Source organism: Rhinatrema bivittatum, chromosome 4 (genome assembly GCF_901001135.1).
Source record: "Rhinatrema bivittatum chromosome 4, aRhiBiv1.1, whole genome shotgun sequence".
In the NCBI taxonomy this organism is placed as follows: Eukaryota; Metazoa; Chordata; class Amphibia; order Gymnophiona; family Rhinatrematidae; genus Rhinatrema; species Rhinatrema bivittatum.
Genome location: NC_042618.1, coordinates 383724461 through 383750470, shown reverse-complemented (window position 1 = coordinate 383750470; position 26010 = coordinate 383724461). Strand labels below are relative to the sequence as shown.

Here is a 26010-nt window from a genome sequence, read left to right as displayed (position 1 = left end):
GGCAGGAAATATGTGCCCTGCCTCGTGTGGCACTGAACACCCAGATACTCCAATGATTAGGATACTGAAGACTGCTCTTGGCTAGGTTCACAACTCAAACTCCTGCAACAGGGAGATCAACTTGCGGGTCACCAGGCACCTCTCTTCTAGGGGCTTGGCCCAAATCAGCCAGCTGTCTAAATATGGGTGTACTAGGATCGCATCCTCTCTCAAACTCTGCTGCCCCCACCACAAGCTTATTAAAAGTTCTGGGAGTGGTGGCAGCACCTGAAACTGATAATGGCCCCCCAACACTGCGAAATGCAGAAAATGTTGGTGCTCCAGTCAGATGGGAATATGGAGGTATACCTCTGAACAATCCCAAGAGGTCAGAAATTCCTGACTGCATGGCCATTATCACTGAGCGCAATGTTTCCAAGCGAAAATGAGTCACCCTCAGATAACAGTTGACTCCTTTGTGATCCAGGATGGGATAAAGAGGAGCCCTTCGGCACAATGAAATAAATGGAATATTGACCCGTATTTTCATGATATGTGGGTACTGAACGACAGCCCTCAGACTGAGGAGCCTTGACAGCACACACTCCAGTTTCTTCTGCAGGAGACACCATGAACATATCCCGAACACTGCAAAACTCCAGCACCGATCCTTCTCTTATCACCTCCAGGACCCATTGATCCGAAGTGATCTCGACCTGATAAGAGGTGTGCCCCCCCCCCCAATCTCCTGTTCCTGGGGGTGGGTCAGCAAGCCATTTGGAGGCTTGGGAGGTTCCATTACTCAAGCCTGTGCTTTGCTTGGGCTGTCTGGAACGAAAGGACTGAGACCTGATGAAAGGCAGAGTCCTCTGAAAGGTTGTCCCTCTGTAGGGACTAAAATCGCTTGAAACCCTGGAGATGATCCCTCATAGCAAAGGGGGTGTGGCAACTTTTTATCCTCCGGCAACTGAGGAACCAGGGATTCTCCCCACTTACTGGCCAACTTCTCCAACTTGCTCCCAAACAAGAGTGAACCTTTAAAAAGCAATTTCATAAGATTCTTTGAGGTTGCATCAGCTGACCGATTTCTCAGCCATTACCGACACCTGGCCACTATTACAATACTTTGGCCAAAGTACGGACCAAATTGCAGCCCGCATCTACTAAAAAGGAAGCAGGCGGGATTCACTCCAGAGTCAACCACCCTGCCCTGGGAGAGAAGCAAACAAGAGTGAGCCAACCAGGGAACAGGAAGCTATCTGCAATGTCATTGCCACTGCTTCAAAAGCTTGCTTAAGGATGGCCTCAATCCTCCTATCATGCACATACTTCAAGGCTGCTCCTCCCTTCATGGAGATAGTCTGTTTAGAGACTGCACAGACAAGCACATCCACTTTCAGAAAACAGACTCAGCACTGGATCCAGAGGGTACATGCCCTCCAAGGACCAATCCCTTTGAGATCTGCTTCTGGGGTGTCCCACTCAAGATCAATTCTTGAATGGCCTCTAACAGAACAAGAGGCTTTATGCAAAGAAATCAAAATAGGATTTTTCTTTGGTTCAGTCATGGAACCTGCCCCCAGGTACTCCCAAGCAGCTTCAACGTCTGGGAAATCAGGGCCAGCTGTTCATCTCTATGAAAGAATGAACTAACACAGTCTTATATGATTCCAGTCCCGGAGGAATTTCACCATCCTCCAGTCAGGATCTGCCTTAGTGCTATTTGGATTCCTGTCAGGAATACCTGCAGCTAACTCAGGTGTACTTCGGTGCTTAAACGTAGTACTGGAAGAGAGAAAGACCACAGTCTTGAGGATCTGACCTGAAAGGATTGGAAGGAGCCGAGGACTATGCCTGAAGAAAGTACTGTAACCCTTGAAAAAAAAATTCTACCCAAGAAAAGGCAGAAGGATCCACACCAAAACCAGAAGGCACTTGCAGGGCCTACTGAGCTGCAGTCTCCTGCTGAGGAACTAGTCAAGGGAGCTCCAAGGTCAGGCATCTCTCCTAACATGTCCTTAACTAGGCCATCAGGCAGGGAAGAAGCAGGCTTAGTAAAATCAGAGGAAGATAATTCTCCCTGAGCCTCTAAAGCAGCAGTGGCACAAGTTAGAGGGCACCCCCAGGCAAGACAAGCAGCACAGAGGGAAAAGCACTTAGGTTTCCTTAGCCACCGGCACCATTAGTTCGACAGCATGCTGAACAGGCCACTGAAGATGTGCGTCCAAGCCAAGGTCATCCTGAAAAAAGAATTTAGGGGCACAAAATTTAGGTTTCCCAAGTCTTATGCGCCACAAAACTAAGTGCCCTGTCACTGCGCCAAACCTGGGTACACAACTGCATGCCAGAATGTGCACACAAAAGGAATTGGGCGCACAATTTGGACACTCAGCCGGACACACTTGCACATTTCCTGTCAAAGGCAGCCAAACATGCAGAAAAAAAAGGCACGTGAAAACACTGGTAGTCCATGAAGCTGGTTTGCCCTGCTTCCTTCTGCCATGAAGGACAAACAGGCAGTCAGTCTTTCAGACCGGTTACAAGACTTCCAGATATCGCACTAAAAGTCTCTTGACATCCAAATGACAGAGGAGATGATATTCCTCCATGTCCTTTTATCTAGGGATAGCAATGAAATGGACTGATTCAAATGAAACTGATACTACCTTGGGCAAGAAGGATGGAACAGTATGTAGCTATACCACCCCTGGAGCCATCTGGAGGAACAGTTCCTGACAATGCCTGCAGTTCAGAGATGCGACGTGCCGAGCATACAGCCAACAGGAACACAGTTTTCAGAATCAATAACTGCAAGGAAAGACTGCGCAGCAGTTGAAAAGACAGACCTGCCAAAATATCCAGTACTAAATTAGGATTCCACAAGGGAAACTGCAACTGTAAGGGAGATCTAAGGTGCTTCACTCCCTTCAGAAAACTGGTAACATCAGGATGAGCTGACAGGGAGGCCCCATTCACCTCACCCATGAAACAGGAGAGCTGCTACTCGTACCTTCTAAGAGTTAAGGGCCAAACCTATTCAAGCTGTCCTGCAAACATTCCAGGAAAAAAAATGAAGGATTTAGAGGGGTGGGAGGCACAGGGGGTTCTCCACCAGGAATATCTGCATACCACAGACACCTGGGCTAATCTGGAGCTACTAATAGGATTAGTCCCCTGTGGTGTTCAATTCTGCAAATCATCCTGCCCAGTAGGGGCCATGGAAGGAAGGTGTATAGCTACTAGTCTTCCAGCCAGATCTGGTTGAATGTGTCGATTCCCAGATATCCTGGATCTCTTCTGCAACTGAAGAATTGAGGGACCTTTGTACTGTGAGATGCAGCCAGTAGGTCAACTGAAGGGAGGCCCCAGCAATCTACTATAAACTGAAATGCCTTGGTCGACAACCCAGTCTCCTGGATCCAGAGGGATGCGCAGCGTGGTAGAAGCTGCATCGGAGATGCGAAGAGAAGTTGGTGAGATAAATGAGAAGTTGGCAAATTTAGTTTTGTGGATGTGTATGCATGAACTATAAAGTGAGGTTATAATAGTGAAGAGGATGATCTAAGGCGATCTGTCTAGTCTCACTTTCCAGTGTTTGATTTAACAGGATAAAGAATGGGGGGGAAGTAGATATGTGAATGGGAGTTCATTCGGCAAATACATCAGTTGGAGAGAAATAATAGTAAGAATCAAGATCTGTGGAGGTTTGAATGTATGATAGGAGTGAGGGATGTTGAGGGAGGTTGTATAAAGAATAGTTGGGGGATGGGAATTATAGTACACATGTGTGGCCTGCCTTATGTTAGGGAAATGGAGAGATAATACATGTAGTTCTGGGTGAACAGAACTACCTTGTCTTGGGTGTCGAATTGGACCCCTAGATATTCCAGCAACTGGGATGGCTGTAGGGAGCTCTTCTTTATGTTGACTACCCATCCTAGGCTTTCCAGAAGAGCTATAACTCTGTTGGTTGCCCAGTGACTCTTCCAGTGACACTGCCCTGATCAGCCAATCGTCCAGGTAGGGATGGACAAGGATTCCTTCCTTCCTGAGCGCCGCTGCCACTACAACTGTTACCTTACCGAAGGGTAAGGCCCGGAACTGGAAGTGCTGATTCAGGACTGAAGCGTAAATAGCGCTGGTGATCCCGATGGATTGGGATATGCAGGTAGGCTTCTGACAGATCTAGGGAGGTTAGAAACTCCCCTGGCTGCACTGAATTCTTGACAGACCGTAGAGTTTCCATGCAAAAGCTGGAGACCCGGTGTCGATTGACTGACTTGAGGTCCAGGACGGGCCTGAAGGTGCCCTCTTTCTTGGGTACTATAAAATAAATGGAATAATGCCCAGAAGTTACCTCTTCCGCAGGTACTGGCATTATGGCTTTTAGGGCCAGGAGCCTCTGTTAGGTCACTTCTAGTGCCACTGTCTTGAGTGGCGAACAAGGAGATTCCACAAACTTGTTCGGCGGAAGCCGAAAGAAATCCAGGTAATATCCTTCCCGGATGATGGCAAGGACCCACTGGTCCGAAGTGATCTCGACCCACCTGCGGTAGAAGAGGGTTAGCCTTCCCCCTATGGCTGCTACCCTCGGATGGGTCGGCTGATTGTCATTGTGAGTTACAGCCGGGGCCAGAACCCGGACCGGTTTTCTTCTTGGTGTGCTTAGCCCGAAAAGGCTGATTCCTGGCCTGAGAACGAGGCGCTTGACAGCGAGACCTGTAAGGGTTGAAGCGCTGCGAGTTTCTACCTCTGGATGGTCTGGAAACAGGACGCTGGCTCCTCCTTGACCTGTCTTCTGGTAGACGGGGTAACGGGGAGGCACCCATTTAGTAGCCCAATTCTCAAGGTCGCTGCCGAACAGTAGAGAACCCTTAAAGGGCATTCTTATGAGTCGAGTTTGAGGACGAGTCGGCCGCCCAATTGCGTAGCCAAAGCTGTCTTCTGGCTGCCACTGAGGACACTCCCTTGGCTGCCGTACGGACGAGGTCTGAGGCTGCGTCTGTGAGAAATGCGAGAGCCGATTCCATGTCTTTTCCCGGGGTGTTTCTTGCCTGTGATAAACAGGAGCGCGTCACCACGGTGCAGCAAGTCGCGATTCGAAGGGACATGGCTGCTACCTCAAAGGCTTGTTTCAGAATGGTGTCCATGCGCATCCTTGAGAGCCCCCCCCCTCCCCCGGAATGGTGGTGAGTTTCACGATTGCATTAATTATGGCGTCTACCCTGGGGCACGCCAGCAATTCCTTGGATGTCAGATCTAGAGGGTACGTGCCAGACAAGGCCCGACCCCCTTTGAATGAGGCCTCTGGTGCCTTCCATTCCAGCTCGATTAGCTGCTGTGCTGCTTGTAGGAGGGGAAAGTGGTGAGCCGTTTGGTGCAGGCCCTCTAGCAGAGGGTTCTGTACAGGGACCCCCCCGAGGAGTCCTGGCCCGGAATGGCCAGCTCCGATAAGCAGTGAGACCAGGCCCGGCAGATCTTCTCTCCGAAAGAAGCGTCTCATGGTCCGATATGGTTCTATCTCCGAGGGAAGTTCATTCTCCTCGGGGGGCTCCTCACTTACCTGTGAATAATCCGAATCCCATGATTGGGGCTGTCGGGGTGGTGAGTGGCTGCGCCTAGGACTCGAGGGTCCAGGGGCCGGATCAACCGGGACGGAAAAACCCATCCGAGGAGTAGACTGCATCTGGACAAAGGCGTGAATCCCCTTAAATAATTCCACCCAGGAAAGTGAAGCCAGATCTGGCCGCAGGGGTACCAGGTCTCTCTGGTTCCCTGGCTGCTCACCGCGGTCTGCTAAGTCCGGAGTGTTCCCTAAGGAACCGCTGGGCTGGGACCGGTCTTGTCCTGGAACTGCCATGGCTTCCTCACATTGGGCACATAAGGAGTCTGCTTCCTCGCTCTGTGTGGCTCTAAGGTTGCATGCTGAGCAGAGGCTTAGAGCGTTCATGCCTGATTCTTGGGGTGCCGACACTGCGAACGCAGAGGCATTCTTATGCTCCATTTGCCTGAAATGCGGTGTCGTCCTACGATGTGCGCCCATCAACGGGGCACCTTATAAACAGCACGCGCCTATCAACGGGGTGCCTTAGCAGATGTGTGCGTATCCAAGTCGCGTGCGCTAACAACGTGCGCTAACAACGTGCGCCTAGCAAACAAAAGCGCTTAATCTGAAACAAGAAGTAGGCAGGCAAGAATGGCGACCTCCCAGGCGGGCGGCCTCATAGGCAGGCCCAGTCAGTCCACACTTCCTCGGAGACAAAGTAAAGATGTACGCCTTACCTTGTCTTTGGCGCTTCCCGGCTGCGACCCGGGCGGTCTCCGGCTGCGGGGGGAGAGGGGAATACCTTCACCGCTGCGCTTAAGGAAGTGCACCTGCTGCCTCTAGGCTGCGCCCGAACCGCTCGGGGGCCAAGCCGTGCCCTTCTCACTCGGGGGCTGGGTCCCTGCCACGAACCGGCCACCGGACCGAGGCTCCTACCTCCGAGGGACCACGGAAGTCAGCTCGGGAAACTCAACTGGGTGAGTGACCGCCTGGTATCACCACAGGAGTGCGGGGCTCGTCTTCAGTAGATTTCTTCTATGAATTTAGTCGATAGAATTTGGAAACACGCTCAGTGAGCGTGGGTAGCTCCAAACTGCTTTGGAGACTGAAATTACTGAATTGCTTCACTTCCTGTGGGGGGTATATGTACCCGTGCTGACATCAGATCTGTCTCCAACTGCTAGCACGAGCACACTATACCCATTTGTTTTGAGTCCATATCCTACACGCTAGGAAAATTAACATTTCCCCTTCCAAAAAGTACAATCCCCTCAGGGAGAGGTACGTCCACCATCTGCTGGAGACTCAGAATACTGGAGAGCTGAGGTCACTGGAGGGGTATATGTACTCTGACATCAGCCTCCATCTGCTGGAAGGAGAGCATAACCCATTGGTCCTGAGTCCATCTGGCCACACACTAGGAAATGACAAAAATATACAGGAGTGCCATTTCTATGGAAAGTGGAAATTTTATTGTTGGGGATCTTTTGAGGGTTCATAGGGCTGGTAAGGATGCAAAAGAGTTTGTTTCTGACTCTCCAAATTGCCTGCAAGTATTTCTTGGCTACTTGGATAAGCTTACGCCCCCTACTTTACATCTTTGACAAGTGTAAAGTGAAAGTGTAAAGTGTTGTAGCTCATGCATTTGGAGAGCTTGGTTGCAAAATGGTCTGAATGAAAATTCTGTGAGGAATATACTCAAAGCCTTTTTTTTTTTTTTTTTTTTTTAACACAACTATCTCTATAGAAGACTTTCAGTGGGTCTTTGGGTTCTGATGCGCCACCTATAAACGCATTTGTGGAGGAAGAGTTTGTATATAGGTGAGACTTTCTCTGTGTTAGTGTTGCAAGAATATGTGTCTGGGTGGTATTGTGTGTAATTTGTTCACAAATGACAGATGCAATGTAACATTCTAAATGACTGCAGTGACACTGAATTGCCACAGTTGTGAAAAATTGTCTTCACCACCATTGTATTATGGATTTGGCAACATGGATGCACTGATGGATTTGAACTTTATCAAATTTTGAAAAAAGGTAAAAATGTTACATTACCTTTCAACTTGCTCAGCTAAATACTGAAGAGGGAGATAAATCTAGCCAAGAATGACTTTGAAATTAAGATTAAAAGGCAGTACACAAGACAGGATTAGAATGAATCATGGGAAGATACATAAAGTACAGGAGGATGAATCAAGTCTGGAATGAAATGACACATACAATTTGCTATCTTATCTCCCTCTAGTTTTTAACTGATTAAACTTAGACACTTATCAAAAGTCATTAAATGAAACACAAGAAAACCATCAGTACCACCACAATGACTGCTAAGTCCATGTCCAGTTGTGTGTCTGTGGTTGGGGAGGGGGGGCAGCTGGAGTCTCCTTTTAAAGGGCTAAAAATTAATGGGCAATTTAACTTTTGGGGCAGAAAATTCAACTCTGGGTGATGCAATTTACAACTTTGTTACAGTACACAGGAACGTTTTACATCAGACCATATTGTATTTTGAAGGTTTTTATACATATTTATAACTATTTCATCTCTGAATAAGGATAAACTTTCCAAACCGGTAGAAAGTTTGGAAAAGGTTGTTCACCCTCGTTTGCTTGACAGTCTCTAAGCAGTTTAGAAATCAACTGTTTGATGGTTTCTGTGTACACATTTCTATTGTTTGTGGCCTGTTATTGTGGCACATGTTATTGTGCTTCCTTCTTTCAATAAAAACTGACAAAAAAAATTAGACTAAAAGGAGGGAAGAGGAGTGGACAGAAAATGGAAAAATATTAATAAAATGAGGAAGGTCCAGTGGCGAAATTCAGTTCTTTAGTAACAAAGCTTGGTATTTCTCAGCATAGACATTTGTGTCATAAGCATGTATGCTCACTTCAATAAGGTTTTGTCAGATACAGAACAGTAAAAAGTGTTTTTGAAATTAAGTTCGTTTCAGTGTCAATGGCTTAAGGATGAATTAAGCCAAATTTACTATGCACTATTGCAAATACTACAGATTCCCATTTGCTGCAAAGTTTACTTTCCAAATGAGAGGAGCAGAGATCTTAATCTCATTTCAGGACCTAGTTACACCTGCAGTTAAGTCTGCAAACTCATGAACCAAATTAAAATTTTTTGCCATAACTATCGAAGTGTCAGAACAAGGTCCCAATCAGTCGAGTGGTAAAGCGCAGATGTTTCCTTATGTCTCACCTGAAGACTAGTGACAGTAAGTCTGCGTGCATCATCTGAAGAAGCAATCACTGGAACAGTGTAGGGACTGTCTGGAATATTCTCATCATTAAACTTGATTGACACCTCATAATCACCTACAAAAAAGGGAAAAAAAGTAAGATAGTGGCTAAATATTACGCTTTATTTCATTCAACTAAAAAGTGTCTACTTTTACAAACCGGGTTCTTGTGCAATGTAGGACACCCCACAGGATCCATCCTTGCGATCTTCAAAAGTAATTTCTGCTTTACTCGGACCTTCTACTGAAATAGAAAGTCCTCCAGCACCAGCTTCTCGTGTCCATATGTTGAATTCAGCTGTTAATCATAAGCAGCTCCATTAATGCAATGCCTTCAGTGTACTTCAGTTACCTACACAGTCATTGCCAGCATGCTACAGCACAGTCTGAAGGGTTAAGGGGCATTACTGCTACTTACTTAAATGGAAGCACAGAAGGAAGATGGGAAAACTGGTGGCCAAGATGAGAATCTAGAGGGACATGGGGGTTCTGACTTATGCTGAAAAATACAGGAAGTTTAGTGCAAGAAAAGTGCACTATAATAGTGCTTGTTTAGAAAAATTACTAAACTTGAGTAGAAGTTAGAGCATGTGAATTCTACAGAAAATTAAGTTTACACAAATTTAATGTGTCAACGTGAGCCTGATTTTGGGACCAGCTGAATTTTTGGAACTTGAGTACTTGTTGGAAACCGTATACTGGGCGTGATGGACCTCTGGTCTGATCTAGTACGGCAAATCTTATGTTTTTAGTTTGTGTGGAAAAAATGCCAAAGTTGGTACCTAAGGGAGGTTTGGGAAAAAAGTGGGAAGCAATGGGAGTGTGAATATTGGAAGCTGGAAATATTTCTGTAGCCCTAGTGAGCCCAAAAGTAGGAGGATCCTTCCAAAATCCCTTTTCCTCCCAAAAATGCAGACCCTTAATGGTCTTGTTTAAGTCTCAAACACAAAGGCTACAAAAGCTGCCATAAAACAATATTTTCCCTCTGTATTTAAACCACTTTGTATGCATGTCACACCATGTTTTCATTCTTGCAGAAACAGACGCTCTAAAGGCCTGCAACTTTTTTTTATATATATATATAAAGTGTAGGTCATTGCCAAATATTTACCTGGAATGCCTGCCTCTGCTCTCTCCAGCCCTGGGCCTCCAGCTCGCACCTTTTCAGCTCCTCCTTCACCCAAAGGTCCAACAGTAAATTGGAAAGGGCTGCCTGGCACATGCTGTCCTCTGTATTTCACAGTGACTATGTGGACCCCCATCTCATGCGGTACAAAACGAACACTGTATGTGTTTCCACCAAGATCGAGAACTTCTGCATCATGTGTTATTCCAGAAGGGCTGGTAACCTGCGCTGCTATGTCCCGACAGTCAATTCCTGAACATACAAGAGAGTATGAGCTAAGGCTGGTGTGCATCTTAAGTTAAAGCAGTATAAAAACAAACTTTCAAACTTCAGGAATAAAAGACCCCACACTGCCCTTTCTAGAAAAGAGAGCAAGCCATAAGGTAGTTGGGCAATAATACCACATGTTCAAGAAACAAAATGCCTGTATATTAGAAAGGATGTATTCAGGAATCATGGCTGCAGAGGGCCAAGTAGAAGATTAAGTAGTGCAAATTAAAATGTTTCAGATGAATGCTTCATACATGCACAAATTCCATTTTGAAGAGAGTTTCCTTCTCTGGCTGGATTTTAAACATTGGAAAATCTTATACAAAAAAAAGGGTATGCCAAGCAATAGCTATCACATGCATGTTTACTGCTATCTAAGTCAGTAAGATTTTGCAAAATTCAAAAATATTAAATGGTGATGAAGTAACATTCCTCCTGTGGTGCAGTAGTAAAAAGGTAGTTGTGAAGAGTGATTCAAATTAGAATTTAAGTTGAGAAGTTACTGTTAACTAGTTTTTTAGTTTTTCAATTCCTTGATACCAAAATTTAATCTATCAAGTCAAAGTTAGTGTGCTGAGTGGATTCCAGGACCCAGAAAAGTAGTCCGATTAGGTGGTAGTGATGGGGGGAGATTGTGGGTGAGAGAATATAGAGTAAGGTGTCTTGATTTCAGCAGCTCAACATTTCCACTTTAACAGTTGTACGCAAAGCATGCAATTTTACCCTTGCAAATGAAAAAGTGCCTTACAAAAATGTCAATCTGCTCATTACAGAAATCAGCTGCCTTTTTTTTTTCTTGATGCTTTAAAGCATGAGTTTCAGAGCACAAATCCTAAGGTAAACCAAAATGTTTGATTTTAAAATGTTACAATATGCTCTACTCTATAAACTGGTTAAACCAAATAATTCTGCTTAGATGAAGGATATATTTCTCCACACACCACATGCAGGATACTTTGTCATGAGCACACTGTGCCAAGCTTGGATTCCACATTCCCACTGTTATATAAAAAATGCACCCTCTGTCCCTACAGACCCTGCACCCAACAGCTCGTGTTTCTTTGAATCCCAAAGGCCATGGATAGATGAGAGCTTGGCTCTAGACACCAACTGATTCACCCACAAGTGCTTGGCAGTGAGATGGTCTACAACAAGCCCTTCCACTCAGCACATGGTAGTGTGTAATTAGGGTGACAAGGAGCAGGAAAGCTTCTCCTGAGACAGTCATTTGGAACAAGTAAGATGATACAGAAAAAGAAAAATAGTACAAGGCAAGTCATTCTAGTGTTTGGAAATCCCAGTAAGATTAACACTGATAAAAGTGCAACACAACTGTAGAAATGTAAGTTTCTGTTCAGTAACATTTGCTAATATCTAGGAATCTGTGGTCCTGCCAGAGTACACAAGCTTCTTGAGGTGAGATATGGAGTGCAGATATGAAAGTCCTGCATTTGATATTTTTTAATCTTCAGTTTCATGTAAACAGTTTATTTCTACAAGTTTGCCTGCATATGTACATCTTTATACCTATAAGACTCTTGAGTTTCCATTTATAGTTTTTACATAATGTTAAATCTAGAAAAGAAAAAGCTAGCGTTCTCATGAATTTCATTCCCTGCCATGTGACAATACAGCATATGTAACAAAGAATGCGACGGGTTAGGCAACACTGGACATGGCACAGCTAGGCCTGTTGAGGATAATTCAGGAGATTCCAGTCATTGCGCTCACTCAAGACCTGCTAGGGCCCAAGCCAATCATTCTTTTGCACTGTGACATGCCATGGATTTGGAAAATTCTATCAGTTGACTTGATGCAGCTTGGACAGGGCTTAGAGACATCTGTTTCCACAAGAAAAATTAAGGGTGGAACAGATTGCAAAGAAGGGTCAGTATGTTAACAGGGATCCACTTTGCGTTTTATGTAACAGTTATTGGTAGCTTGTGAATGTTGCACTGTAACCCATTCTGGACACTGTTGGTAATACAGGTAATATTGCATTAAGGACGAGACCTTTTAAAACACAAGTCAAAGGTACAGCAAGTGACCTGAATATACTAATGCATGCAGTATGCCTTGAAAAGAAAAAGTGGTCCAAGTGCACACATGACTACAAAAACTGTACTTCTAAGCTGTAGATCTTGTCAGGGAGTCTTAACTTGCCATGCCACCAGCTAAGGACAATAGACTAATGTCAGCTCATGCTCCTGCAGGAAGGGGGAAACAAAAGCACTTACCTGGAATTTTTAGGTTGAGGTCGCAGATACCTCCTACTGTTGAAACAGATGGTGCCCCTCTTGCCCGTGTAATACTCTCCTTTACTCTTCCTTCACCACTCACTTTAGCAGTGTATGGACTACCTAAATAGCAGAAAGCCCTGAGTGAACTTAAGCTTATGTCCATGAGCAGGCATGAAGAGACTTCACAGGGGGGCCAAGAAAGGCAAAATTAAGGCTTGGATTACTCTCCTTCCCCCTCCACATTTAAATATGCAACTATTGAATAAGACTAATATTTAAAGCAGCTCATAAGAGCTAAAAACAGCGATACCAGATTTAAACAGTGGAACACAAGATTTTTGCAAGTGCCAGAAAAAGGATGCTATGAGGGGACCAGGGCATGGCTTAAGAATTTAAGCAATGGACTGAGGTCAAGAGAACAGTTCAAACCTGCTTGACATTCATCATGACCTGGAGGCAAGTCAATCTCCCACTGAGACTGAAAATTCTAGGGCAGGGACCCATTTTACCCCCATTTGTTGTATAGCATAATGGTCTAGGTAACTCAGAAGATGCAGGTTGTAATGAGGCAGCCAGTCATCTTAAGGCTTATACTGACTTAAAATGTGTTTCCAATTCCCAATGGCATGGAGGATACTGCTGCCTAATCTAGCAAAACCAATAAGTTGCAAAGGCCAGAGGCACCATATTGTCATTCTGGAAACAATTCTAGTGTTAAAGTATGCATGTTACAGTTGGTTGGTTTTCAGTCATTTGGAGCATGTTTAAACTGTATTGAGGAAGCAGAGTTTACTATACAGATAGGTGGCCCTGAGAGGCAGGGGATGTACTCTTCCTTCCTATTATCAAAAGTAAGAGTATGACAAGGGGGTCATGACTCTTGCTTGTGGTTAGATTTTAATCTCATATGCATCTAACCTGGTAGCTCCCCTGCTTCTTTGGGCTTCTAACTCAAATCAGAAGCCGAGCTGGGAAGTGGCTTTCATTTGCAGCTAGGAATTTTTTCTCCTTCCCATCTTTAGTACAATCGTTGCAGTAACTGTCCTCAGTTCCTTCTGGAATCCTACAATCATGGACTTTAAGCTTGGCCTCTAGGTGTCTCCACTGTACACTGACCAGCTACCTCTTCAGGGGCCTGAACATTGCCTCTGCGGCATCATCCCTGAGCTGAAGTTAAATTTCAGAGCCATCCACATGGCAGTGTACAGCAACTGAGCTGCCTCTTGAATCTGGCTTTAGATGTCTTAATTCTGCCCAGGGTTGGGAGCATTTTAGTTCTCTAAAACAGGGCTGTGCATTTGTGTGAAAGATACCAATGATATTCCTTATGTTTGTTATGAGCTACACTACTAGACCCTCCCCAGACATTGAGTTTCTTCCTTTGCAGATATTGCATGGCATTTCAAAATATGAAATGGAAAGGCCAAAAAACCCAAATGAAATGTGAGCATGCACACCCGTAAATGCCAATGACTCAGGCAGTTACCTCAGAAAGTCTCCAGCCCATGCTAGTAGTTTGTGTAAAAAAAAAAAAAAACCCAAAAAAACCCCCACTATTCGGCAATGTATAAGAAACATGGTTACTCGAGTATTTGCATTACTGGATTTATATTTTGCTATGTTGATTTGTCTTAAAGCCAAACTATTAGAAGTACATTAAAAAAAGTTCTGCTTTACCTGGAACATGCTCATCTGCAAACTTAATAGAAACAATGTAAACACCAGGTTCTGTTGGACAATATGAGACCCTGCAGGTGCCATCGTCCAGGTCTTCTGTTTGGATATCTACTTTACTAGGCCCTTCAACTGCCAATGATAGCCCACCATAACCTGGAATAGAAGCAACTGATGTAAATAAACACAGGAAACCTGATTTCGTCAGGACAGTGGCTTTGCTGTATTTTGAGATCTTGACTTTTTGTTCAATTGTGCCTTGGGTGAGGAGCATAATTTTAAGGAAGACTAGAAAACCACAGGGGACAGTATAGCAGAATGAAAGAAAAGTAAGAAAAAAATAAGAGTCCCTGGCAAAGCCTAAAAGATAGAAAGGGTTAGTTAAAATACATCTGCCTTAAAGTTGTTACTGGCAAGCTTTGCTCTGTGCATGATTTTAACTAGGTGCACACAATTAGCCAAGCTGGGCTTCCTCACTGTAAGGTATATTTACATTCATGCTGGGTTTGGTTAAATAACTTATTCATTTACTAGGGACACAGGATGTATGGGGGCATAGGTAATTGAATGAAACCCAAGGACAGGTTTTAGTTTATAAGCGGTTACTTGAAAGCTAGGAATTAAAGCAGCTAAGACTGGCATAATATAGGTTATGTTTTTAATCACTGTACAAGCTTTGTATAATGGATTTGAATGGATTTTGCTTATGCATTGTTCACTGCCTTCAGGCTAATGGTACTGAGGAAAGTTAGGGACTAGAAGGAAATAAAATGCAATTTCTGAAATTTTAAGTTGTTTGCTCTTCTGGCCCTACTTTGCCTTTTAAGGAAATAAAGAGGACAGCAGGAGAGAAAAAAAAAATGACTACTCATATTTTGATCAAAATATCTGACAGCCCCAGTCCTACCACAACTTGATAAGCAGGTAAGCCTACAGTATTCTAGAGCAAGTGTAAGCTCCCTGAGGCTGGAGCTAGGGGGAAACATCTAAACAGTCCACAGGAGTGGAGTAGCAATCCTAGTGGTAAGAGCAGCAAGCTACAAGTCAGGGAAATCAGGATTCAAATCCCAATGTCGCTCCTGTGACCTTGGGCAAGTCACTTTACCCTGTGTTGCCCAAGGTACAAACTTATACGGTCATTTTTCAAGTCGTGATGGTCCATCATGTGCGTTAGGGCGATTAACCGCCCCTAACTCATTGGATAACTACTGCATCACGATTTGGAAATTTCAAATTAGGGAAAGGGGAGGAGTTTGACAGGGTTTAGGAGATTTAGGGGCCTGTAGCACTGCAGGTGCTACAGGCCCCTAAATCTGGTGATATGCAATATATTGCATATCACCCACATTAGCACCAGAAATAGCTACAGCTATTTCACTGGTGCTACGGGGCTGATAGTGTGCAGTGCGGCCGCAACCACGGCGGGTGAAAACACTGCTCCAATGCGTCCACTTGCTCACTATTGCCCCCACCCTTTTCCCCCCTGCAGGCAATTTTGCTATAATTATAGCAAAATGGAGACTGACTCAGGACCAGTGAGCTTTGCGCCTCTGCCAGCAGATGGAGACTGGTCAGGTTTCAAAGCTGTCGTCACCCTAGATACACCCCTGCAGTGACCTCAGCCCTTCAAGTATTCTCTTCAAAAGAGACTGTGGATATGTCAAAAAACTGAGTAGTTATGTTATCAGCTTTTAATCAAGTTTTTAATCCAAACAGTAAACCCCAGCAAGTTTATAGATGCCTTGATCTAGGGACTGGATGACAACTCACCCATAATATCTTGGAGTAGATATTCATTCCACAGAATAATCCTTGGCACCATGGGCATCTGTCTACATTAAGGAAAATGAAATTCAGGTAATTTCTCCATTTCCTAGCATCTAGTCAGATGGACTCAGGACCAATTGGATGTACAAAAGCTACTCCCGATCAGGGCGGGAGGCTGCCTGCAGTCCAGTTAAAATTGCCTTTGCAGAGACTGCATCCTTTTGGACCTGAACGTCCAGGTGCTAGAACTTTGAGAAAGTGTTCAATGAGGACCACATCGCCGCTCAGATGGGAGACCACAGTCTAGTTTCTGCCCATGAGATCGCCTGAGCCCTAGTGGAAAGCTGTTACTTGAGAAGGTAATGGCTTTCCTGCCTCCACATAGGCTCCATTGGCTACCACCTTAATCCAGTGAATTATGGTAGCCCACAAAGCTGGCTCGCCCTGCTTCCTTCCACCATGAAGGACAAATAGGCAGTCGGTCTTTTGGACCAGTACCGAAACTTTCAGATACCACATCAAAAGTCTGACATTCAAATGACTTAGGCAGCGGTATTCTTCTGCGTCCTTGTGCTTATCTAGGGATGGTAACAAAATGGACTGATTCAAATGAAATCCAAGATTACCTTGGACAAGGATGGAACAGTACAAAGTTGTAACGTTTCTGGAGGCGTCATCCGGAGGAATGGTTCCCAACAAGGTCTGTAGTTCAGATGCGACATGCCGAGTATATAGCCACTAGGAACACAGTTTTTAGGGTTAATGCAGGAAGAGACTGCACAGTGGCTGAAAGGAAGGCCTTGCCAAAAATTCCAATACTAGATTAAGATTCCACAAGTGAACCAGCCACCACAGGGGCTGAAGGTGCTTCACCCTTTTCAGAAAAACGGCCACGTCTGGATGAGCTGATGAAGTTCCGTTCACCTCGCCACTGAAACAGGACATCTTGCACCTTCAAGGAGTTAAGGGTCAAACTTATTCAAGCCATCCTGCCAAAATTCCAGATTAAATGGGATTTTCACCACTTGAGGGGGACACCATATTCCTCACACTAGGCCTCAAATACTCTCCAGACCCGCACATATGTTAGGGATGTAGAGAACTTCAAACATGGAGTAAGGTGGCAATTATTGCTGCAGAGCCCTCAAGGGCCAGACTGTAAGAGAAAAGAATCTGATCCTCGTGAAGGACGGTGAGATGCTCGGGGGAGGGGGAGTTGTCTCCACATGTCTGATACCATGGATGCCTGGGTCGATCTGGAGCTACTAGTAGGACTAATCCCCTGTGGAGCTCGATTCTGCGAATGACCCTGCCCAGCAGGGACCATGGAGGGAAGGCATATAGCAGCCTTTCTGGCCAGGTCTGAATGAAAGCATCCATCCCCAGGGACCATGAATATCTTCTGCGACTGAAGAATCTGGGAACCTTCGCATTGTGAGATGTGGCCAGCAGGTGGATGGGAGGCCCCAGTAATCTATCAGTTGAAAGGCTTCAGCCAACAATACCCACTCTCCTGGGTCCAGACTCTCCCTGCTCTCCAGAAAGTCTGTGACATTCTTTTCCTGCGATGTGAGTGAGAGTCTGTAGATGTATTCCTGCCCATTCTATAAGGAGATCCATCTCCTGAGACACCTGCTGGCTCTTGGTTCCTCCCTGGCGGTTGATGTAGGCTACCGTCATTGCTTTGTGCAACATTATGTGGACTGCTTGGAGTCTATGGCTGAACTGCAAGCATGCCAGCCTCGCTGCCTGGGCTTCCAGGTGATTGATGTTTTAGAGGGCCTTTTCCTCCGTCCAATGTCCCTGGGCCATGAGTTCCTGACATGAGCTCCCCAGCCCTGGAGACTTGCATCCATTGGGAAAACCAGCCAGTTTGGGAAGGACAGGGACACCCCCCCCTCTGCTCAGATGAGCCTCCTGCAACCACTTGAGATGAAAGCAGACTCCCATGGGTAAGTGGAGACTAATCAAATAGTCTTAAGACTGCGGGTTCCAATGTGACAGCAGCAAGTGTTGGAGAGCACACATGTGCTTTCGTCCACAGCACTACTTCCAAGGTTGCTGCCAAACAGAACTTGGAGCTAGCTCCACTATCGTGCATATTGCATTCAACTGATGCACCTGGGACATTAACTTCCATATCCATGCGAGCGGCAGGAAGACCTTGCCCTGCCTGGTGTTGAACCGGACTCCCAGATACTCTGGGAAGGCTTGAGACTGCTTTTGTCCAGAATTACTATCCAACTGAGTTCCTGAAGCAAGGTGGTCTCCCGGAGACTTCTTTCCACAGACTTGGCCCGGATCAGTCCAAGTACGGGTGTACCAGGATTCCTTCTCTTCTCAAAGCTGCTGCCATGACCACCATAATCTTGGAAAATGTTTTTGGGGCAGTGGCTAGGCCAAAGGGCAATGCCCGGAACTGATGACTACATTCCAGTACGGCAAAGCATAGGTAGCATTTGTGTTCTTGACAGACTAGAATACGTAGGTAGGCTGCTGATAGGAACTCCCAGTTGTATGGCCATGATCACAGAGTGTAAGGTTTCAATGTGGAAATGACTCATAGGTGATGGCTGACACTAGGTCCAGGATGGGGTGAAGGGAACCTTCCTTCTTGGGTACAATGAAATAGATGGAATAATGCCCCATGTTTTCCTGGGGCATAGGTACTGGGAATTTCAGCCCTCAACCTGAGGAGCCTTAAGAGTAATCTCTACTGCCTGTTTGTGCTGGGAGTAGCAAGGAGATATCGTGAATACGTCCCAAGGAGTGCTGTGAAATTCCAGCACACTTCCTTCTCGTATGACTTCCAGTACTCACTTGTCTGAAGTGATCTCAACCCACCTTTGGTAAAAGACAGTCAAAACCCTATCTCCTCATCCTGAAGTTGGGTCGGTAAAATGTTATTGGGAGGTTCGGGACTATCCTGAACCTGATCCTGCCCCTTTCTTGGGCTATCCACTATGAAAGGACAGTTTTTCCAAAGGGTTGAGACTTCTGAAATGTCGAGTTTCTGTAGGGGCAGAAGCATTGAGTCCCTGGACTGGCCCCTCATTGGCAAGGGGTGCTCCAACTGCTTCCTCTTATCTTCTGCTAGCCGGGGGACTAGAGATTCACCCCATTTACTGGCCAGTTTTTCCAGTTTATTTCTGAATAGGAGTGAACCTTTAAAGGGCATCTTTGTAAGGTTGACCTTGGAGGTTGTGTCAGCTGACCAATTCTGCAGCCATAGCTATCTGGCCACTACCACTGAGGCCACTGCTCTGGCTGAAGTACAAACTAAATTCAAGCCCACTAAAAAGGTGGCGGTGGGTTCTACAGCCACACTGGGGTTCACCCGAGTCATTCACCTCCTGAGAAAGAATTAGGCATGAACAAGCTACCATGGCACAAGAAGCAATCTGTAAGGTCATTGCTACTGCAAAGGCTTAAGGATAGACTCAGTCTACCATGCTCATCCTTTAAGGCTGCTCTTCCCTCCACTGGTATAGTTGTTCACTTAGACAGTGCAGACCAGTGCATCTGCTTTAGGGAAACATTCTCTCACTGCTGGATCCAGCGGGTGTAGAGCTTTTAACACCTGGCCCCCTTTAAACTTGCTTCTGGGGCATCCTATTCCAGATCAATCAACTCCTGGATGGTTTCCAATACTGGAAAGTAGCAAAAGGCTTTGCGCAAGGAAATCAGAATGGGCTTCTTTGGTTTTGTCCTAGATTCCATTGCAGGAACTCCCAGCATTTTCAGGGTCTGGGAAACCAAGGCCAGCAATTCATCTCTATGAAAGAATTGTAACATGATTCGATATGGTTCTAATCCCTGGGGAATTTTTCATCCAAGGGATCTTGCTCTTCATCTACGCCAACAAGGTCCCCATTAGGGATACCCTTGATCAGGCAGGGCATGCCTCTAGGTCTGCCAACAGGAATGGGAGAGGGGGGGCCAGCTGGGGTTCCGTCTGGACAGGGACAAGCGAGGAAGTATACTGCCTGTACAAAGGCCTATAATCCTTGGAAAAATTCTAAAGAAAAAGGCTGCTGGGCCAATGCCTAGCCCAGGGGGAACGGGTGGGCCCATCCAAGTTTTCCTCCCCATGGAAGACCCAGCCATGGGGTTACTCAGCTCAAACACTTCCAGTTAAGGCTGCAGATTCATCTGAATGGGAGGAGCCGGGCTCAGCAAGATCTGGGGAGGTCAAAGCCCCTTGGTCTTCCTCACAATGCTGACAAGTTGGAATCCACGTCAGACTGAGAAGCCCTAATATGACAAGCAGTGCAGAGAGCAAGGTGCTTATGCGTGCATGTGCGCAGAGCTGACACTGTGCGTACTGTCTTATGGCAGGTAATGAGGCACAAAGAGGCATGCAAAATAGCACCGCCATGGCCTACCATGTGGTGTGCCAAGCTTAAAGCTGGGACTAGCCCACCAGGGGGACCACGCAACCTGCTCATAAGCCTGCTTCCCTATGCCCCAAGGGGTTCGGGAAAGACGTAAGTATGGTGCACCAAGCAAGGAGACCGGATGAAGTCTTACCGAAATCCCTCTTCTCTGAAGGTTTTGTTTTTTTTTTAAACTTACCTGGGCTTAGCGCTTACCAGCTGAGTATAGAGACTGTCTTCGGCTGCAGGGGAAGAGGGCTTCCTGCACCTGCTGCCTTTCAGCTGCTTGAGCAGCAAAGTCCATACTGGGAACCAGCTACTGGACCAACACAAGGCTGAGGGATCTCAGAAATCACCTCAAATTCTCAACTGGGGAAGGGACCTTTAGGTATCACTGCAGGAGAGCAGGGGATCAATCTTTTCTTCAATTTAAAAGTAGAATTCCTTCTTCTAAAAGGTACAGCGATCCTATAGGGAAAGCATGTCTTCATAGGCTGGAGACTGAGCAATACAGAAAGGCTGAGGACACTGCAAGGGTGTATCTAGGGTGATGTCAGCTTTGAAACCTGAGTCAGTCTCCTACTGGTCTTGAGTCCATCTGGCTACACTTTAGGAAATGATAAATCTAGATCTTAGATTGTAAACTCTTAATGTAATCTGCTTTGAAGTGCAGGAAAGCAGTCTAAGTGGTGTGTAAAATTAATGATTTGACTGAAGTTAGCATAAACAATGACTTAATTGTGGTTGTTTCTACCACCATTCTGAATTTTTCCAGGTCATAAAAAGAGTAAAAATACTTTAATACACTACTGCAAATCCCCTTAGTCCCTTGAGAGCAGCCACATTTGGCAGAACCATTAAAACTCCTATATAGCTGTGAGTTTCCTATCAAACCCAAGAGGGTACAATTGTTGTCCAATGACCATCTCACTAATACAGAGAATGTAGGATGTCAATGATGTTCTGCTTAATGGGCAACATACCTTTGTAACCTTGTGTTAATGTCTGTATACCCAAATGTGTAATAGTGCCAAGTTGTTTTTTTTCATTCTCACCCTGTTTACAATGTTTATGTATAAAAAGAAAAATCCAAATAAAAATTTAAAAAACCCCCAAAACTCTTATATAGGATGAGATTGGAGTTCACAGTTATGTGCGAGATGCCAGCTATAACATTCAAATGCAATAGGATCAATGAGATCCTGACTTGACTTCTTAGCCAGAGAACCATTGCTGGGGAATTACTTGAGGAATTTCAGAAGTAAAGGCTTAATAAGCATTGCAGTTTCGGTGTGTGAATCTGTTGACTTCTGAAATGTTAATTCAAAGATTAAAGTCCTCTGATCCTGGCTGGTACTGACCATCTTTCAGATTGCTGGAAAAGGGAAATAAGCTAGTCACCCATCAGGACAGACAGCCAGTTTACTGAGACTGCCAACAGTTCAAAAGATAGTACTTATAGTCTACTTCAGAGAAATTGGATGTTTTGCTATAAGGAACCCGCAATCACATTGTATTTGTGCTATAATATATACTAACCTGCATCTCGTGTGTCGACAATGAAATCTGACATCTCAAATGTGCGACCTTCTGTCAAGCCAGAACCTGAAACCCTCACACGAGCAGCATCTCCAATTTCCGACTGCACCACCATTATTGTTACAGGGCTGTTGGGTACATGACGGCCATTTTTCTTAATGCTCACCACATGCTCGCCAACTTCCCGGGGGATAAAGGAAATACCTGCAAAATAACCCAGCCAGATTTCAGGAAATATTCAAAGTACCATGGCAAGTCTTCAAAATTCTGCAGTTGTAGCTCCCACATCCTTAACACATTATCCAGCTCTTCTGTGCAACAAAGTTTAAACCACACCAGACAAGCTTAAGGTGGCTTAGGTACATGAACATTATGACAAGTTAGCCACATGCTATTGAGAAATGCACTTCTGTGCAGTCCAAAGCTCGATGATCTGTTCAATTAGTCTTGCACCAGTCACCCTCAGGGCTATATGGGCCCAAATGACAGAATTTAGCTGTTCGTAACAGCTAAATGAACTTCAGAGTAAGGGGCTTTAGAGAAATTTTGTTTTGAGTTGCATAGAGCAGAAGTTACACCCCAACTGAAAATGATTTATCCACAAGCCCTAGTCTCAACATCTCAGCAGTTTGTAGCTCATTTTTAGTCCCGCTATGTGGTTTCCTATTGATATGGAAGGGTACCACAAATTTAATCTGACCTCTCCCAGAGCTGTACAGACTACTTACCAACATGGTTGCTTGGTAATCTTTTCAGAAGACAAGGCTCATCATGGCCAGATGGGGCTTTAATGCTAGCAGTCAGGAGGCTGAGATCTGTTTCACTGATATCCAGTAAGAAGTCCGCAGCAGAGCCAAGCTTAACTTGGGACCGTCTCCTGCTGTCATCTGCAGAAGCCATTTGATTTCACACTTTCATTAAGGAGTCCAATCATGTTATAGCAAAATTCAATAGACATTGCATAATTGTGAGATCACATTCATGCCCTAGAAATTGCTATCCAATAAGATTCTCAAATACTATTTCGGAGTCATGAAAATTGTCCAACACAACAGTACTAGCCAAGAGTTTTAGATTTTATTGATTAACAGAAAACCTATTGAGATCTTCTAGAAAAAATCTCCCTCAGTCTGCAACCATAAAATATGATTGCCTATAGAAGTACGGAAATTGGTTTGTTAGTATATCAGTACTCTACCTGTGATTTTGGCAATGAATGGGCTGCCGGGAATGTGGAGCTCATTGTATTTTACAAGTATGTTATAATCGCCTGGCAGCATTGGCAGGTAGGTAACACTGCAAGTGCCATCCTTATTGTCAATGCAACTGATTTCTGCCTTTGATGGTCCCTCAATAGCCAAATCCAGTCCACCTTTAAGAAAACAAAATATTTCAAATTTCCTTTTCAGATTGTATCCCATTAACCCCTCTTCCCCCCCCAATCATGTACAAATTTGGCTGTCCAGTGGATCACTACTCTGCAGGAAAAAAAAGTCTAACAAGCTTCACCTGTCCCAGATAACCTTCAACATTTCAAAATTTACTTAAAAATCATGCATTGAAAGCTCTACCCAAATCAAACATCTTTTCTCTTATCCCAGAGTGCAACTGATAAATGTGGAAATTCACATACCTTCTCCTGCATCTTCAGTGACTATGGTAAAGTTTGCTGGCTTGTTTGCTACACCATAAATGAGACCCGGTCCATATGCAGACACATTGCCAATGTTTGGATAATTCACATAGAACTGGAGTGGGCTCTCTATAGCACAATTTACAAGTTAAAGCAAAGTTAAAATTATTGTACTTAATATTCTACAAACAGAACACAAATCTTTAAAATCTGCAGTACATAACAGAAAAGAATCCTCCTATTTCAACTGGATTTAAACCATGTGCAAACAGACTTAGCATAGTTTCCCCCAGCACCATTATACATATTCTCTGGAGCTTAAATGTAGTAAAATTCATGGTTTGACATTACATAAATAGTAACATACAGACATCCTACCAGCCTCCTTTGTAATCAAAAGCAGAGAGTTTAATATTTCAGATGAAGAGCTCAAAAAGAGTAAATTTTCACTAGATTCACACAGAATTAAGCTAGAGGTAATTGGCAGGAAAGACTCAAAATACTACAGAAGATTGACATTAGTAAGCATATGCCTCCATATACCATCTAAAATAAAGCAGCAACAAATCTAGGAAAACAAGGAAAAGATTAGTGATTTTACCTAGGCAGAACTGAGTTATAAGCTGAAAACATGAGTAAGCTCACATGAAAACACTTAGACTGATCTCTCGACTACCTTGCATAGTAGCAAGAGACCTTCAACACTTCTGCAAGCAAGGCTAGGGCTGCGAACAAATTGATTACTAAACAGTCAAGACTTCTAATGAGGTTGTCCACTGTGGCACAAGGGATGTAGATTCAGATTCAGTCAAGCCTGGATGTTTCATGGAGATGGGTGTGCTTAGATCTATAGAGCAAAAGAATCTGCCCTATGTAGTTATGGTTGCTTTTCTTGGCCAAGCACTACAGTGTGCGCATTCTTCCAATACTTCAGGCCAGCAAGTTTCTACAGCCATCTAAGGCATGCTATTCAACAGGTGTCAAAGATAGGAGGGCAACAGAAGGGAGAAAAGGTCACCCCACACCACCCAAAAGCTTCCAGAGATCACAATTCTACACCAAGTCCAAATAGTCACAAGGGTTGATGTGTCAAGTTATCTAGAAGACTGCATGCTAGAAGAAAAAGGAAAGTCAAACTCAGTGATTCTTCACAAGCTAAATGTTAATCTTTCTTAATCTCAAAGGGTATCAGTACTATGTAAGAAGTGCCAGAAAACCTGATGAACTAGAGGCCAAAGTGGCAGGTGAAGTCCAGCATCAAGGTATGTAAACCCCTTAAAATTAATGCCCCATAAAAGTATACTACAAGCTACAAAAAAAGAAAGTTTAGTGAATGCCCTCTTACAAAATATTTGAGCACAGGATCTGAAATAAATCTGTCAAGGAGACTAAATAAAGTTGGTCACATGCAGATGTCATAACAAAAATGGCACAGAGGAAAAACGTTAAGTTAAGAATCACTATGCCAAAGATAGTGCTTTTAAATGGAGTTTGAAAAATGCAAAGCTCCTGTAGTCAAAGCATTTATGAAGCAGTACTCACCTGGGATATGACTGCCATTGTATTTAATGTGCATCTCATGAAGCCCAGTTTCTGTGGGGGCATAGTGAACTGATACCGTGCCGTCTTTATTATCCACAATGTCAGCAGGAGCAGTCTTTCCCGAAGGCATATGAACTTCACCTAGGCAACACAAAGTACACCCAAAAAAGCCTCATTGACTTTCCACCTCAGGAATCAAGAATGTCAACTCACTTAGAAAAAGCCAGCCACCAGGGTAGAATGATTTATGCTGGTCAGTCACAAACCTGATCTACATTTCTTTATTGCTTTAAAAATAAAAAAAAGCACATAACATTCAATCTTTTTTTATAAATCTTTATTGGCACAAAGTCATATCAAACACACCATTCAGATCAGATTTTAACATGCACACAAGGTTCAGAACATTCATTAACTGGCCCAAACTACCTCAGGAGATGGATGAGAAACCAGCACAATCAATCACTTCATTCATGGGGCTGGAATCTTAACTACTTGATTACTCTATGCCAGAACCATTAGCAGCACACACAAGCTGAGAAAAGTAAAAATGGGAGTCGCCAAAAACTAGCAATTGTTTTAGATAAGAGGGACAGCTACCAATTCAGTAAATACTTTTACATGTACACAACAATGCCCACATTTCCAATTCTATCATTTAAGTAGAAAGTTATGTAGAAGACCTGGACTGCTTTCATTTACAATTGACATTTAGCATTATAAATCAGTACAGATTAGTGTCAAGCCTATGAGTAAAATCAGAATGCACTGGAAATAATTTAGATTAACAGCACTAGTACAGTTCACTATAATCACAAAAGATGTTGGCTATCACGAAGCCAGGTGACAACTGGCCCGCGCTCTGCTTTCAGTGGTGCACAATAGACTCCCCCCCCCCCCCCCACTAGTATTGGGAAAATGTTGGCTTCCACAGGTTGTCCTGCTCTGTTGAATGTGTTACTGCTTTCCTACAAGTTACCACTGTATGAGTCTCCCAATGGAGATGGGACAAATAATATTGTGTTCCAGAAAGCATAGGATAAACCCAGATCCTTCACAGTGGGGAAACAAA

At 44.5% G+C, this 26010-nt stretch overlaps 1 protein-coding gene across 1 annotated transcript in view; it reads right to left on the bottom strand.

The window, feature by feature from the left end:
• Positions 1–26010, bottom strand: part of FLNB (filamin B) — a 248494-nt gene that overhangs the window by 13516 nt on the left and 208968 nt on the right. The window contains 10 exon segments of the mRNA XM_029600955.1: positions 8732–8847; positions 8932–9069; positions 9883–10149; positions 12405–12527; positions 14085–14237; positions 21764–21967; positions 22492–22650; positions 22962–23135; positions 23397–23525; positions 24939–25079. Of these exon segments, the coding sequence (XP_029456815.1) occupies positions 8732–8847; positions 8932–9069; positions 9883–10149; positions 12405–12527; positions 14085–14237; positions 21764–21967; positions 22492–22650; positions 22962–23135; positions 23397–23525; positions 24939–25079 (1604 nt within the window).